Source organism: Suncus etruscus, chromosome 1, assembly GCF_024139225.1.
Source record: "Suncus etruscus isolate mSunEtr1 chromosome 1, mSunEtr1.pri.cur, whole genome shotgun sequence".
Taxonomy (NCBI): Eukaryota; Metazoa; Chordata; class Mammalia; order Eulipotyphla; family Soricidae; genus Suncus; species Suncus etruscus.
Window position 1 is genome coordinate 84,604,459 of NC_064848.1, and position 14,597 is coordinate 84,619,055.

Below are 14,597 nucleotides of genomic sequence, written 5' to 3' on the forward strand. Positions count from 1 at the left end.
CAAACCAAGGTTGGTCCTAGATCAGTCACTTGCAAACACATCCTACCGCTGTGCTATCACTCGGGTCCCAAGAAAACACATCTTTAATAAATACAACTTGACCCACTGATCCATTTTTGGTTTTCGGGTCATATGATGCTATTCAGGACTTCTCCTGACTTTGTACTCAGATCATTCCAGGAGGTGCTCAAGGCTATTGTGGATGGAATTCAGGTCAGCCATATACAAGAAAAAAACTCTACCCCTGCCTGCACTAACATTCTGGCCTTCCAATTTTATTATTTTTTTGAGGGGGGGGGGTTTATACCCAGCAGCGCTCAGGGGTTACACCTGGCAGACATGGGGGACCATATGGGATGCCAGGATTCGAACCACTGTCTGTCACTGATTGGCTGTGTGTAAGGCAAACGCCTTGCCACTGTGGTATCTCTCCAGCCTCTCCAACTTTATTTTTAAATTGTGGGTCCATATAAGGGATTACTTGGGGTTTATTATTGGTTCTATGACTTAGGATTAATTCCTGAAGATTCTCAGATGATCATATATGGTGCTGAGAAATGATCTAGAGCCAGCTAAGTGCAAGACAAGATTCTTAAACCCAGTACTACCTCTCTAGTTCACAAATCCAATATTTCTTTTTTTTTTTTTTTTTTGGTTTTTGGGCCACACCCGTTTGACGCTCAGGGTTACTCCTGGCTATGAGCTCAGAAATCGCCTCTGGCTTGGGGGGACCATATGGGACGCCGGGGGATCGAACCGCGGTCCGTCCTACGTTAGCGCTTGCAAGGCAGGCACCTTACCTCTAGCGCCACCTTCCCGGCCCCCACAAATCCAATTTTTCAATGAAAATAACTTCCTCTAAGAGACATCTTTTGGGACAAGAGAAAGCGTAGAGTGTTTGTTTTGCACACAGCCATGATGGTGAACCAGGTTCAATCCCCAGCATCACATATGGTTCCCTTGAGCCCACCAGGAGTAACCCTTCCCCCAGCACCATTAGGTCTGGCACAAAAATAACAAAACAACAAAAAATGAGACATCATTCAACAAGATTTATGGAAACACATACATCTCATGATTTTAGATTTCTATGCCTAAAAAGCCCCTTTCCTAGACTTCTCTACTTATCACCTAGTAAATTTTCAAATGATCAGTTATCAAAACTAAGTTTAGGAAGCAATGCTACTAGTAAATTCTCCTTTCTCCCAGAGCTCAATGGAATTCATTATTTTTCTCAGGATTTATTTACTTCTTGGGATATCTACCAAATTATTAACAAGTTTTTAGAAATGTATCTATACTTGGGGCTGGGGAAATAGTACAGCAGATTGGCTGCTTACCTTCCATTTAGGTCCACCTGGGTTTTAGCTCACACATCCTATATGGTCTTCTAAAGACCAGCATGAGATAATTACAGTAATCCCTCAGCATCACTAGGTATAATACCTACCCCAACCCCTGGCAAAACCTCAAACAACAAGAAAGAATATATCCATAATCACTACTTTCAAGGTCTATGTCAGGGATGGCGAAGAGTCGCAGTAGCTCCCGGCCAAAATAAATGAGGCTCTTTGCCTCTTATCATTATTTTGTATACTGTGGCTTTTTGCCAAGTTTGGATAATGTTATGCTGCTTCTGAGGAGGGACTTCTGAGGAGAGATCTCCGTGCGGAGTCCCGCCCCCAGCCTGCGTCCTCCCGTCTCCAATTCCTCGGAAACAACTGCACGGGCCAGCGAGGGGGGAAGAGAAACCCGTGTGTCACATGTTGTGTCACATCTGGCTGTGAGTTCTTAGTGTGGAGGACGTAGCACACCCTCACTATCACTGCAGGATTTTTACCCTCACTCAAAATGGCAAAATGCAATATGTGTTTCATAGATTATTGTTAAAATTAGATGCTTTTGTGTGAGTGTTTGTCTGTTTTGGCAGGTCACTGCGTGGTATGGCTCTCTGACTCTCAGTTTAAAATTTTGGCTCTGTGTCCAACTTGTTCACCACCCCTGGTCTATGTTCTTACCAGTATTTTTTAAATACAGCAATATAATTCAACAAACATAAAATTATCCCCTTTAAAATTCTTTAATGTTTTCCCATTAATGACTCAGCCTCATTCCCTCCCTCCCTCCCTCCCTCCCTCCCTTCTAACTCAACTTAATGGTGGGGAAAATAAAAAAGAGAATCAGTGTAAAGATTATAAAAACTCGGGGCCGGGTGGTGGCGCTAGAGGTAAGGTGCCTGCCTTGCCTGCGCTAGCCTTGGATGGACAGCGGTTCGATCCCCCGGTTTTCATATGGTCCCCCAAGCCAGGAGCGACTTCTGAACGCATAGCCAGGAGTAACCCCTGAGCGTCACCGGGTGTGGCCCAAAAACCAAAAAAAAAAAAAAAAAAGATTATAAAAACTCGGGGCCGGTGAGGTGGCACTAGAGGCAAGGTGTCTGCCTTGCCTTGCCTTGCAAGCACTAGCCAAGGAAGGACCGCAGTTCGATCCCCCTGGCGTCCCGTATGGTCCCCCCAAGCCAGGGGCAATTTCTGAGCGCTTAGCTAGGAGTAACCACTGAGCATCAAATGGGTATGGCCCGAAAAACCAAAAAAAAAAAAAAAAAAAAATATATATATATATATATATATATATATATATAAAAACTCTGCATCAACTAACTCCTACTGCTTTCTCCTGACTATATATATTGGTGTTTGGGCCACACCAGGCGGTGCTCAGGGGTTACTCCTGGCTGTCTGCTCAGAAATAGCTCCTGGCAGGCACGGGGGACCATATGGGACACCGGAATTCGAACCAACCACCTTTGGTCCTGGATCGGCTGCTTGCAAGGCAAACACCACTGTGCTATCTCTCCGAGCCCTCTGACTCTATTTTTTATGACATCCTATCTTTTCCATCGTTAGGGCCTCCCCACAGTGGTCAGTGGCTTGAGGGTCATTTCCAGTGATACTTGGCATGGCCTGATGGCTCAAACTTGGGGTCCCATGCAAGCCAAGCCTGTGTTCCATTATCTGAGTTACCTTCCTTGCCCCAGAATTCCAACTCCAATGGCAGAGCCTTATTTATTTGTCTGCTGATTTATGTTTGGAGGACAACCCCAGAGATGCTGAGCACTCCTGGCTCTGTGCTTAGGGATCACTACAGGTGGACTTGAGAGACCATATGGGGTGCCAGGAATTTAACCTGGAAAAACTGCGTGTAAAGCACACAACTTACCCACAGTACTCTCTACAACCCCAAGCACACTTCCCTTTTAGGGACTTTGCAACTGCTGTTCTGACTGGATCATTATTTTGCCATATACCTAAATTTATACCCTCACCTATTTGAAGCCTCTGCTCAAATGTCATCATACATCTTCCCTGTTTTTCTCACCTGTAATAGCACTCTTACAATTTCACTTATGATTTCCTTTATCATGAGCTAAAGGAAAAAAAATAAACTTCTACAGACACCAGAAAGCAACTTAGCTAAATGCCAACTTTAAAATATAATCAGCTAAGTAGATGTAATAGGCACTGCTAACTCCACACAACTGTAGTTTCTCAATCACAACATCTATCACTTTTCATACTACTAACTTGTGAAATTATAATATCCACAAGAGCACAGACCAACTGTTTTTTGTGGTACTGGGGATTAAACCCATGTCTAATGTACATAAGATATATATATGCTTTACGATTGAGCCACATCCTCTACCCAAAGAACAATATTTTATACTGTGTAATTTATTAGTACCTGATTATAGCCAATACTTCCTGAATAATACAATAGCTCTGTTAAAAGTGCTTTAAATGTTTGTTCGTTCTGGGTCCATTCCTGGCAGTGTTCAAGAAATCATATGGGATGCCAGTGATCTAACACAGGTAGGTCTTGTCCAAGGCCCTATCCACTGGACTATTGCTCTGGCCCAGCTTTAAATGTATTTAATTCTCACAATGAAGATATAAAATAGATAACACAGGGCTTTTTTCCTGGCTTTGTGCTTAGAGATCATGACTGGCAATGCTTGAGGGCCATATGGGGCACTGGGGATAGAATCACAGTTGACCATGTGCAAAGCAAGTATTCTACTAGCTGTACTATCGCTCCAGCCCCACAGTAATCCCCTTTATATAAATAAAATAGATGTTATGGGATATGATTATTTGCTCAAGGTCACAGAAAACAGCAAAATATTTAGAGCTAGGAGTAAAAGAAAGTACAGACTGTAAATGGCAGATCCTTAATCACTGTTTTATCATCTTAGTTGATGGGAGGGAAAAGAAATTAGAGAAATATTCTGTAAGGTTAAATATCAGCTGAAAACTGGATGAAGATGAAACTAAGTGATTGTTTCAGAAACTGTTTCTAGGAAACTGAAAACAGAAATAAATTAAGGCAGGAATGATTTAGGAACAAGAATCAAAGGACCAAAAAAAAGCTAAATAAGTAGAAAATATTAGAATGTAAGGACAAAGTGATGGGGGAGAAGTGTGCATGTGGGCCTTATGGGTTTTGCTCAAGAGTTTGATTTAATTCTGATAGCAATGATAAGGAAAGCTTAAATAAGGAAGTTCTTTGGCTGAGAGCTCTATGCCAATGGTTACTAGTGAGAACTGAGAATTACTACTTCTCACATGAGGAACCACATGATCTTTGGGGAGAGAAACAAAGTTATTTCTCTTGGGAAAATGATAAGTAACTCATGACCCTGATAAGTTCTCTGCTGACTGAAGGCAATGTTCAGTCACAAATGCAAGAATCTTTTTTATAAATCAGTACAAGTTAGCAATATTTAGTGTCAACAGAAGCAAAAGTAAATAAACCCTGCTGATGGACTACACAAAGTTAAATGCCATATTGTGGGACAAAGAGAAAAAACTCATCAGAATAAAAAAACCAACCGCTGAACATTTTTTACAGAGGAAGTGACTCTAGAGATCACTAGTAAAACCCTTCCAAGAACATACTTGATAAATGTACCTATTTAGAGAATGTTCACTCAGAAAACAACAAAAAAAAAAAAATAGTATATTTTGATTTTTGTATGTATCAGAAAGGAACTATAGTGGGAAATGTATCTGAGCTCTATTACCAACTGGTAAAATGGGAAAGTAACTTAACTTCTACAGGCTCATTTTCCTTAATTTGTAAAATGTGAATAAGGTAATATTCATTTCAATTCTTAATTATATAAGCACAAGTAATCTGATGACTCTCTTCTCTTAGTAGTACAAATCTACTGGTTTGGGAAAAATGTTAAACGATTCTGGACTGGCCTGGTAGCATACTGTGTGAACTATATGAAGATATAAAAATGATAGGGCACTGGAATAGTACAAGAATTACAGGGCATATGCTCCACGAGGATATATAATCCCTGGCACCACATGTCCTCCATCTCAGCATCCCCAGGAGACCTTTTAAGTATTGCAGAGATATGTTTCTGGTGGTCCCTGGCACCGCCAAGATTTGACCTGTATCAAAACCCTGAGCTTAGCATAAATGAATCTGTTTAGCTAAGAATCACTAGAAATGGAGGCGAAGCAATAGCACAGCAGGGAAGACATTTGCCTTGCACGTGACATCTCAGTTTTGTTCCGGGTATCCCATATGGTCCTCCAAGCCTGCCAGTAGTAACTTCTGAGCACAGAGCCAGGTAACCCCTGAGCACTGCCAGATGTAGTCCAAAAAATACAAAACAAAACAAAACAAAAAACTAGAAATGATCCTTGAGTCCCCTATTCCAAACAAACAAAAAATAAGCATGTGACATAACTTTATTGTTTTAATGATTGTGAGTTGGCCTGTACTATGAAATAGAATCAGTATGTAATTCTTTACATGGGCAAAAACTGAAAAGTTTTGGGGCTAGATGTCAAACGCTGTAAATTAAATAGGTTAGTTAAAAATATCACACACACACACACACACACACACACACACACACACACACACACACACACCTACACACCTACCTCAGAATGGGCGGCTTTCATTCTAAGTAGTTGATCACTCTCAAAAATATTAAATCCTTAATTATTTGACTCTCAATTTTACACACAACTACAAAATTAGGTAACTGAATGACTTGGTTCTTCTTTGTCTTCTTTTTTGGGGTGTGTGTGGGAGTGGGAGTTTAGGCCAAAACCACAGTGCTAACTACTGGTTCTGTGCTCAGGAGTAATCTCTAGCAGTGCTCAGGGGATTATATGTGGTATGGAGTCTATGGTATTTGTGGTATGGAGAATCTGGGATCGTCTCAGAGTGGGGGTAGGCAACCCACCATATTCCAGAAGCCCTAGCTGCCACCATGAAAGTTCACTGACCCAACTCCACAGATTCACAACTGTTCTCAAAAGAATTGCAAGCTAAGCTGTTAAAATTCATAGGTACAGGGGTCTTCTCTCTGAAAACTAAGGGGAGTCCATTGGCGGAGACTCTAAGGCCTTAGTAGTTGACACAACCCATGGCCACAGCCCACAACTGCTGTCATCCAGTGGCCCAACTTTACTGCTTCATGACTAATCTATACAGAGTTACCAAGCCAACAAAATTCTGGAGCCTTCTCGGAAGGAGGCAGGTAGCTGCCCTCTACCTCTCACCCCATACTTCCAGAAGCCTCAGCTGTCCCCATGTAAGTTCGTTTTCCCAGTTCTACATATCATTGAGTTCCTGAAACATGAGGTCACATACATCACCACACAACACCTACATTCCTCAATACTGACATCCAGTAGGAGCCTGCCTTGAGAAAGCACCATAGAAGCCAACTTATCTCAAAAAACAAAAACAACACAGAATGCTCAATAAAACCAAACAACTTAGTAAATCTGCAGAGCATGGCTTGATTGACATTGTGAGATATAACAATTTTCACAAATTTTCTATGACTGAAATATTTTCCAATAATTTCACTAGTCATTTAGCTGTAAAAAGAAATATAAAATGAATTATTTTGTGTCTGCCATGGGGTTGTGTGTGGTAAACTGGGTACAATGGTGGAAGGAATGTTATATTGGTTGGAACACTAAATACCAGAACAAGTGTAATATGAAATTTGGAAGTCATGGTGTTTAACTGAGTAATTAAAAAAAAATTAGTGGGGCCGAAGAGATAGCATAGTGGTAGGGAATTTGCCTCACATGCAGCTGACCCAGGACAGACAGTGGTTCAAATTGAGCCTGCCAGGTTCGATTTCTGAGCACAGTCAGGAGTAACCCCTGAGCACCACCAGGTGTGACCAAAAAACCAAAAAACAAACAGAAAAAATAGTCAGCCAAAGTGACAGAATAAAAGTGACTTTGGGAGGGAAAATGCTCACATATTGTACTGTTCAGGGCTTACTCTTGGCTCTATGCTCAGGGCTCACGCCTGGTGGTACTTGGGAAACAATATGTAATGGCAAGGATCAAACCCAAGTCAACCTCATGCAAATCAAGTGCCCTACCTCTGTACTCTCTGGCCTGTGACCTGGTTCTTAAATTCCACTTACTATAGATCGATCATAATGCAGTAGTAGAATGCCTTTTATCAAGACAACTAAGCTATTTTAGTAGTCATCCTGGTAACTGATAATGAGCACAAATTAGTATTTAATTTGATATTCTGCACTACATATGAAGAGTTATATACTTTCTTTGCAGAATTTTTTAAAAATAGGAGTTACATCCAACTGTGCTCAGGCGATTCAAGAGCTACGCTTGGCAATACTAGGCAGAACAGTGGCAGCCTGTCAGTTCACTGCCTGGATTCAGCAATGCTGCGCTGCTCTGACCCAATGGTACTGGGTGGCACCATGGTCATCCTAGTGGTATATAATGGGCCGTAAGACACTGTGTACTGAAGTTATGATCTTGCACATGTCAGGCATCTGCTTCATCACTGAGTGATCTTTTAGACATTTTATTTCTGCATTTATCTTTGGCAGCCTAATAAGCAGTGCTCAGGAGGTTTGGGAGTCCCAGAAGTAATTCAGTCAATCCAAATCATGCACATGTCTAACTGCTGTACTATCCTCTGGCCCACCTTAACCATTTATTTATTTTGGGTTTTGGGCCACAGCCAGCAGTGCTCAGGGCTTATTCCTGGTTCTATGCTCAGGGATCACTCTAGGCAGGGTTCAGATGACCTGGGATGTAGAGGCTAGAACCTGGGTCAGAAGCATTCAAAACAAGACAAAGCTCTTTTTTTTTTTTTTTTTTTTTTGGTTTTTGGGCCACACCCTGTGACGCTCAGGGGTTACTCCTGGCTATGCGCTCAGAAGTTGCTCCTGGCTTCTTGGGGGACCATATGGGACGCTGGGGGATCGAACCGCGGTCCATCCTAGGCTAGCGGTCCATCCTAGGCTAGCGCAGGCAAGGCAGGCACCTTACCTCCAGCGCCACTGCCCGGCCCCAAGACAAAGCTCTTTTAGTAGCCATTGTGTTATAGCTCCAGCCTCATAGACATTTTAATGAAAAACTTTCAAATTTGGGCTAGAGCAGTGGCGCAAGCTCTAGGGCATTTGCTTTGCACATGCTAACCTAGGACAGACCCCAGTTTGATCTCCTGGTGTCTCAGATGGTCTCCCAAGCCAGGAGCGATTTCTAAGCACATAGCCAGGAGTGCCACCAGGTGTGGTCCAAAAACCAAAACCAAAACAAAACAAAACAAAACACTTTCAAATTTAAGGTGTCAATAGTTTTTATAATCATGTTATCTATCAAGAATAGGTAAGCCACTGCATTAAAGAAGCCTATGTTTTCAGGCCCAGAGAGATAGCACAGCAGCGTTTGCCTTGCAAGCAGCCGATCCAGGACCAAAGGTGGTTGGTTCGAATCCCGGTGTCCCATATGGTCCCCCGTGCCTGCCAGGAGCTATTTCTGAGCAGACAGCCAGGAGTAATCCCTGAGCACCGCCGGGTGTGGCCCAAAAACCAAAAACCAAAAAAAAAAAAAAAAAAAAGAAGCCTATGTTTTCTTAATTTTCAAGCTTAGCTTTACATATATACTTAAATGCATAATATATTTCGTATACTTCATACATATTCCAGTTAAAAAAAGTCTATCAAAATATCTCTAGCTGGGGGCTGGAGAGATAGCATGGAGGTAAGGCGTTTGCCTTTCATTCCGAAGGTCATTGGTTCAAATCCCAGTATCCCATATGGTCCCCCGAGCCTGCCAGGAGCGATTTCTGAGAGTAGAACCAGGAGTAACCCCTGAGCGCTGCTGGGTGTGACACAAAAACCCAAAAAAAAAAGTTTTCCTTTCTTTCTGGGGCCAGAGAGGTGGTGCTAGAGGTAAGGTGTCTGCCTTGCAAGCACCAACCAAGGAAGGACCGAGGTTCGATCCCCCGGCATCCCATATGGTCCCCCAAGCCAGGGGCGATTTCTGAGCGCTTAGCCAGGAATAACCCCTGAGCATCACATGGGTGTGGCAAAAAAAAAAAAGGTGGGGGGGGGAGAAGAAAAAATAATATCTCTAGCTGATAATGCTTCTTGCATGAAACAGAATGCAAATGTTTATTTTTAAATTTTATTTTATATACTCATAGTGAAATTACAATGTTATTCATGAAATTTCTTACTTAAGCAAATATTATCAAACAAAATAAATAATCCAAAAATAAAAGTTATTGAGGTCCATTTGACTGCTTTTGTGTTTCTTCTCACCTGATGAAGAACTTCCAGAGTAACAGGATAAAAGAGATTGTCGATAATTATTCGGAGAACAGGGCTCTGCCCAGGTAAGATTGTGCCTTCATTGGTAGGAGCTCCAGGAAGGGCCAGATTTCCTGACTGGACAGCATTGACGGCCTGCAGTGCAGCTTGAACTCTCTATACAAAACAACCAAAAATGAAAACTTTGATTACATAAAAGCATTAAAGGAACCCAAAACTAGTTGGTATTCTGTAACAGTAACAAGAATCTTTGAATACATGTAAACTGAAATTTAAACCAGCCAAGAGGCAAAAGAGCTGATGATAAAGACAAAAAAGATTAGTTAGTACCACATTACCAAATGCCTCAAGAAATCCAAAGCCGGGCCCGGAGAGATAGCACAGCGGCCTTTGCCTTGCAAGCAGCCAATCCAGGACCAAAGGTGGTTGGTTCGAATCCTGGTGTCCCATATGGTCCCCCCGTGCCTGCCAGGAGCTATTTCTGAGCAGACAGCCAGGAGTAACCCCTGAGCACTGCCGGGTGTGGCCCAAAAACCAAAAACCAAAAAAAAAAAAAAAAAAAAAAAAAGAAATCCAAAGCCAAGGTCAAGGATGTGGCTTAGAGGTAGTTTGGCTGCCTTGCTCTGGGTGATACCTTGGGTTTAAACCAAAAGTTCGGCTCAGCGGAGAATTACTTGTTTTCCAGGTAGGAGATGATAGGTTTGATCCTGAGCATACTGTACATGCTGAGTGGGATCCCAGGAAGACTGTGCCACATGGCAAGTGCGGCACCAACAGTGATTCCTGGTGAGTAAAGCGCTAAAATTTTTAAGTCCTGTTCTGTTGAACACTGTAATAAAAGTATGTAATCAATACAGTCAAAGGCATACAACTCTTGGTCAATGCAAAAAACAGAGGGGAAAAAAGAGGGACGTTAATCAAATGTTCTTTGTACTGTTATTTACACCTTGCCCAATTTTATAACTATCAAAATTTAAAGACATTATTCAAAAGAAGGAAATGTAGAAGGAAAAGAAGCATGGTTAATAATTCCTAAAAATAGGGGCTGGAGAGATAGCATGGAGGTAAGGCGTTGGCCTTTCATGCAGAAGGTCATCGGTTCGAATCCCAGCGTCCCATATGGTCCCCTGTGCCTGCCAGGAGCAATTTCTGAGCATGGAGCCAGGAATAACCCCTGAGCACTGCCGGGTGTGACCCAAAAACCACACACACACACAAAAAAAAAAAATCCTAAAAATAAACAAACATGGGCCGGAGAGATAGCATGGAGGTAAGGCATTTACCTTTCATGCAGAAGGTCATCGGTTCGAATCCCGGCGTCCCATATGGTCCCCTGTGCATGCCAGGAGCAATTTCTAAGCATGGAGCCAGGAAAAACCCCTGAGCACTGCCGGGTGTGACCCAAAAAAAACCACAAAAAAAAAAAAATAAATAAAATAAACAAACATAAAAAATTTTGGACCACATTTGATGGTACTCAGGGTTTACTCCTGGCTTTGGGCTTAGAAATTGCTCCTGAGATCATAGGACCAGATGGGAGGCCAGGAATTGAAAGCGGCTGGCCACTAGCAAGGCAAATGCCCAAGAGTATATGCTATACTCTTGCTCCAGCCCTAAAATTCCACCATATTAATGCAGTTACTTTCATTTCCCTCTTTCCTCTGTTGTTGACTTGAAAATGTATGCACATACACAGGATTGATTGTAGTCCCACACTTAGCCACACAGCTGACAGGGGTTATATAAGTTAGCTGTGGTGCTCATGTGTTGTCAGCAACTGATATGATGCTCACATGCATGCTTGCTGGAATTTGAACTTTCAGCCACAATCCTTGCACATTCATTTTGTTGTGGCGGGAAGTTGTTTGACACACTGCAGATCTTAGCAATGCTGGTAGGAGTGTGCCCAGCACAAGCAGTTGCACCAGGGACTCAACTAATGGCTTCACACTTGCAAGACAAGTACTTTAGTCACTGAGTCATCTCTTAGACTTACACTTTTTTTTTTTTTTTTTTTTGCTTTTTGGGCCACACCCAATGATATGAAGGCATTCCTGGCTATGTGCTCAGAAATTGCTCCTGGTTTGGGGGACCATATGGGATGTGGGGGGGGGGGATCAACCGTCGTCCTTTCTAGGTTAGCTGCGTGCAGGGAAATGCCCTACTGCTTGCACCACCGTGCCGACCCTGATTTATACTTTTTACCCATTTATTCATTTGTGTGCAGATTTAACATTTATGTTGCCTTCATGATTTAATTAATTTTTAAAACATCTAATAAGATATAAGTAATTTCCAGCACTTTACTTAAATAACGTTTAAATAAGTATCCTTTTGAAAATTACAGTCATTTTCTTTCTGTATCAGTAACTGAACAACTTCTACTTTCATACTTTTATGAAACATTTTTATACCTGTACATAACACAACATTCTATACCAGATATGGACATTACTATCAGATGTATGATTCCTAAATACAAGGAATCTAAGAGTATCATGTGATACTTAGTTGAACATTTCATGATTGGACTTGAAAATGGTGCTCTAATGTAAATCAGTGGGTAGAATAAAAAGCATCCAATTTACGACAAGCAAGGTAGTTTATATCCTATATATTACACTGGACTCCCTAATAAAATTTTACATAAAGAAAAGGGTCAGGGGCCGGAGAGATAGCATGGAGGTAAAGGTGTTTGCCTTGCATGCGGAAGGACGGTGGTTCTAATCCTGGCATCCCATAGCATCCCTGTGTCTGCCAGGGGCGATTTCTGAGCCTAGAGCCAGGAATAATCTCTGAGCGCTGAGTGTTGCCAGGTGTGACCCAAAAACCAAAACACTGCCCCCCTCAAACCACCCCCCAAAAAAAGGGTTCCATTACTTTCTTTTCCTTTTCCTTTTTTTTTTTTTGTTTATTTTATGAGGAAGCACAACTGGCGGCACTCAGGGGTTACTCCTGATTCTGTGTTCAGAAATCGCTCCTGGCTTGGGGGACCATATGGAATGCCTGGAATCAAACCAGTGTCCATCCTGGGTCAGGCGTGTGCAAGGCAAACGCCCTACTACTGTGCTACTGCTCCGGTCCCGGTTCCATTAAGGTCAAAAGTTTGAAAATGATTCAAAGTTCCGATCTAAACCTGGAGTATGACCAACAGTAAACTGAGCAATCAATCAATCAATCAATCAATCAATAAAAAAGGATCCAGTTGGAAGGGCCGGAGCAGTGGCGCAAGTGGTAGGGCCCTTTGCTTTGCATGCGCTGACTTAGAATGGATGGACCATGGTTGGATCCTTTGGTGTCCCATATGGTCCCCCAAGCCAGGAGCGATTTCTGAGTGCATAGCCAGGAGTAGCCCGAGTCTCACCAAATATCACAAAAACTACTCTGTATTAGTAGGTGTGGTAGAAAAATATAAACAAAAATAAACATAAATAAAATATAAACAATAAAAATCTGAGAAAAATAACATTGAAAAAAGATTTATAAGAAAGACTTGAGGGGCTGGAGCAATAGCATAGTGGGTAGGGTGTGTCCTTGCATGAGGCTGACCCAGCTTCCTTGGCATTCCATATGATCTCCCGAGCCTGCCAGAAATAATTTCTGAATGCAGAGCCAGGAGTAACCCCTGAGCACTGGCAGGTATATCTCAAAAATTAAAATTAAAAAAAAAAAATAGAAAGAAAGAAAGAAAAGAAAAAAAAAGACTTAAACGTTCCAACATCTAGTGAGGCAAAAATATTTCACCGCGGACCCGGAGAGATAGCACAGCGGCGTTTGCCTTGCAAGCAGCCGATCCAGAACCAAAGGTGGTTGGTGTCCCATATGGTCCCCATGCCAGCCAGGAGGTATTTATGAGCAGACAGCCAGGAGTACCCCTGAGCACCGCCGGGTATGGCCCAAAAACAAACAAACAAAAAAATTTTCACCGCAAAAACAGGCTAATGTTAATCAGTACTCATTCCTATGGAAAACAGAAAAGCCAAATAAACTAGAAAAATGAGAAGTGACTTCTGAAAATGAAGACTTATTTCAGACACATATGAGGTCTGTAATCTGCTATGAGAATGCAGAATTCCTATAATGTGGGAATTCTTAAATGTTTCAGCATTTAATTCTAGAATGACCATATTGACTTAATAAAGAAAACCTTATAATCAGAAAACCATATTTTATTGAGGTAGAAAAATATATACTTCATGTAAAACTTAAACATAATGCCTAAATAATGTGACATTTAAGGGCCAAAGAGATAGTATAGTGGTAGGGCCTTTGCCTTGTATGCAGCAGATACAGGACAGATGATGGTTCGAATCCCAGCATCCCCATATGACCTCGTTCAAACCCCAACATCCCCGTATGATCCCCCGTGCCTACCAGGAGCGACTTCTGAGCACAGAGCCAGGAGTAATCCCTGAGTGCTACCAGGTGTGATCCAAAAACCAATAAAAGTGACATAAAAAAAAAAAACAAAAAAAAAAAACAGGCTTAACCCCAGCACCCCTCTACCACCCTTGCTCCAGATCTCCAGGGCTTCCCCGGGGCCACATGCCTGGGGCAAGCTGGGTGAGTTGGGCCCCTTGGTGGAGCTCGAAGGTACCCTAGGCCTTTCCCCCATTATCCATTCAGCTCCCCCCCTTAGCGAGGGTCCTGAATATATATACATTATATATAATATATATATACACCCACCCAACTATTTTAAAAGGCATAAAAAGGACAACTTAGGTTTCTTCAACATTTTATGGGGGGGTTTTTCTTTGATGGCTATAACTTTTGCTGAATATTTTCTTTTACAGTGATGATTCCCCCCCCCCCCCCATGTTTTTTTATCTTCTCTTGTGAACTGCTTAATATGAAATTTTGGTGTGAAAGAATCCCCTCAGTTTTAATGCTTATGTTTGAACCAAGTCATGGGTATTGTTGGAAATGTTCTTAGCTCCCCCATATA

General features: G+C 42.0%; 1 protein-coding gene across 1 annotated transcript in view; it reads right to left on the minus strand.

The window, feature by feature from the left end:
- The window catches only part of PTBP3 (polypyrimidine tract binding protein 3), a 95,158-nt gene that overhangs the window by 23,837 nt on the left and 56,724 nt on the right, over window positions 1-14,597 (minus strand). The window contains exon 5 of the mRNA XM_049785244.1: window positions 9,641-9,805. Coding sequence (XP_049641201.1) covers window positions 9,641-9,805 — 165 coding nt within the window. The remainder of the gene's footprint in view (window positions 1-9,640; window positions 9,806-14,597) is intronic.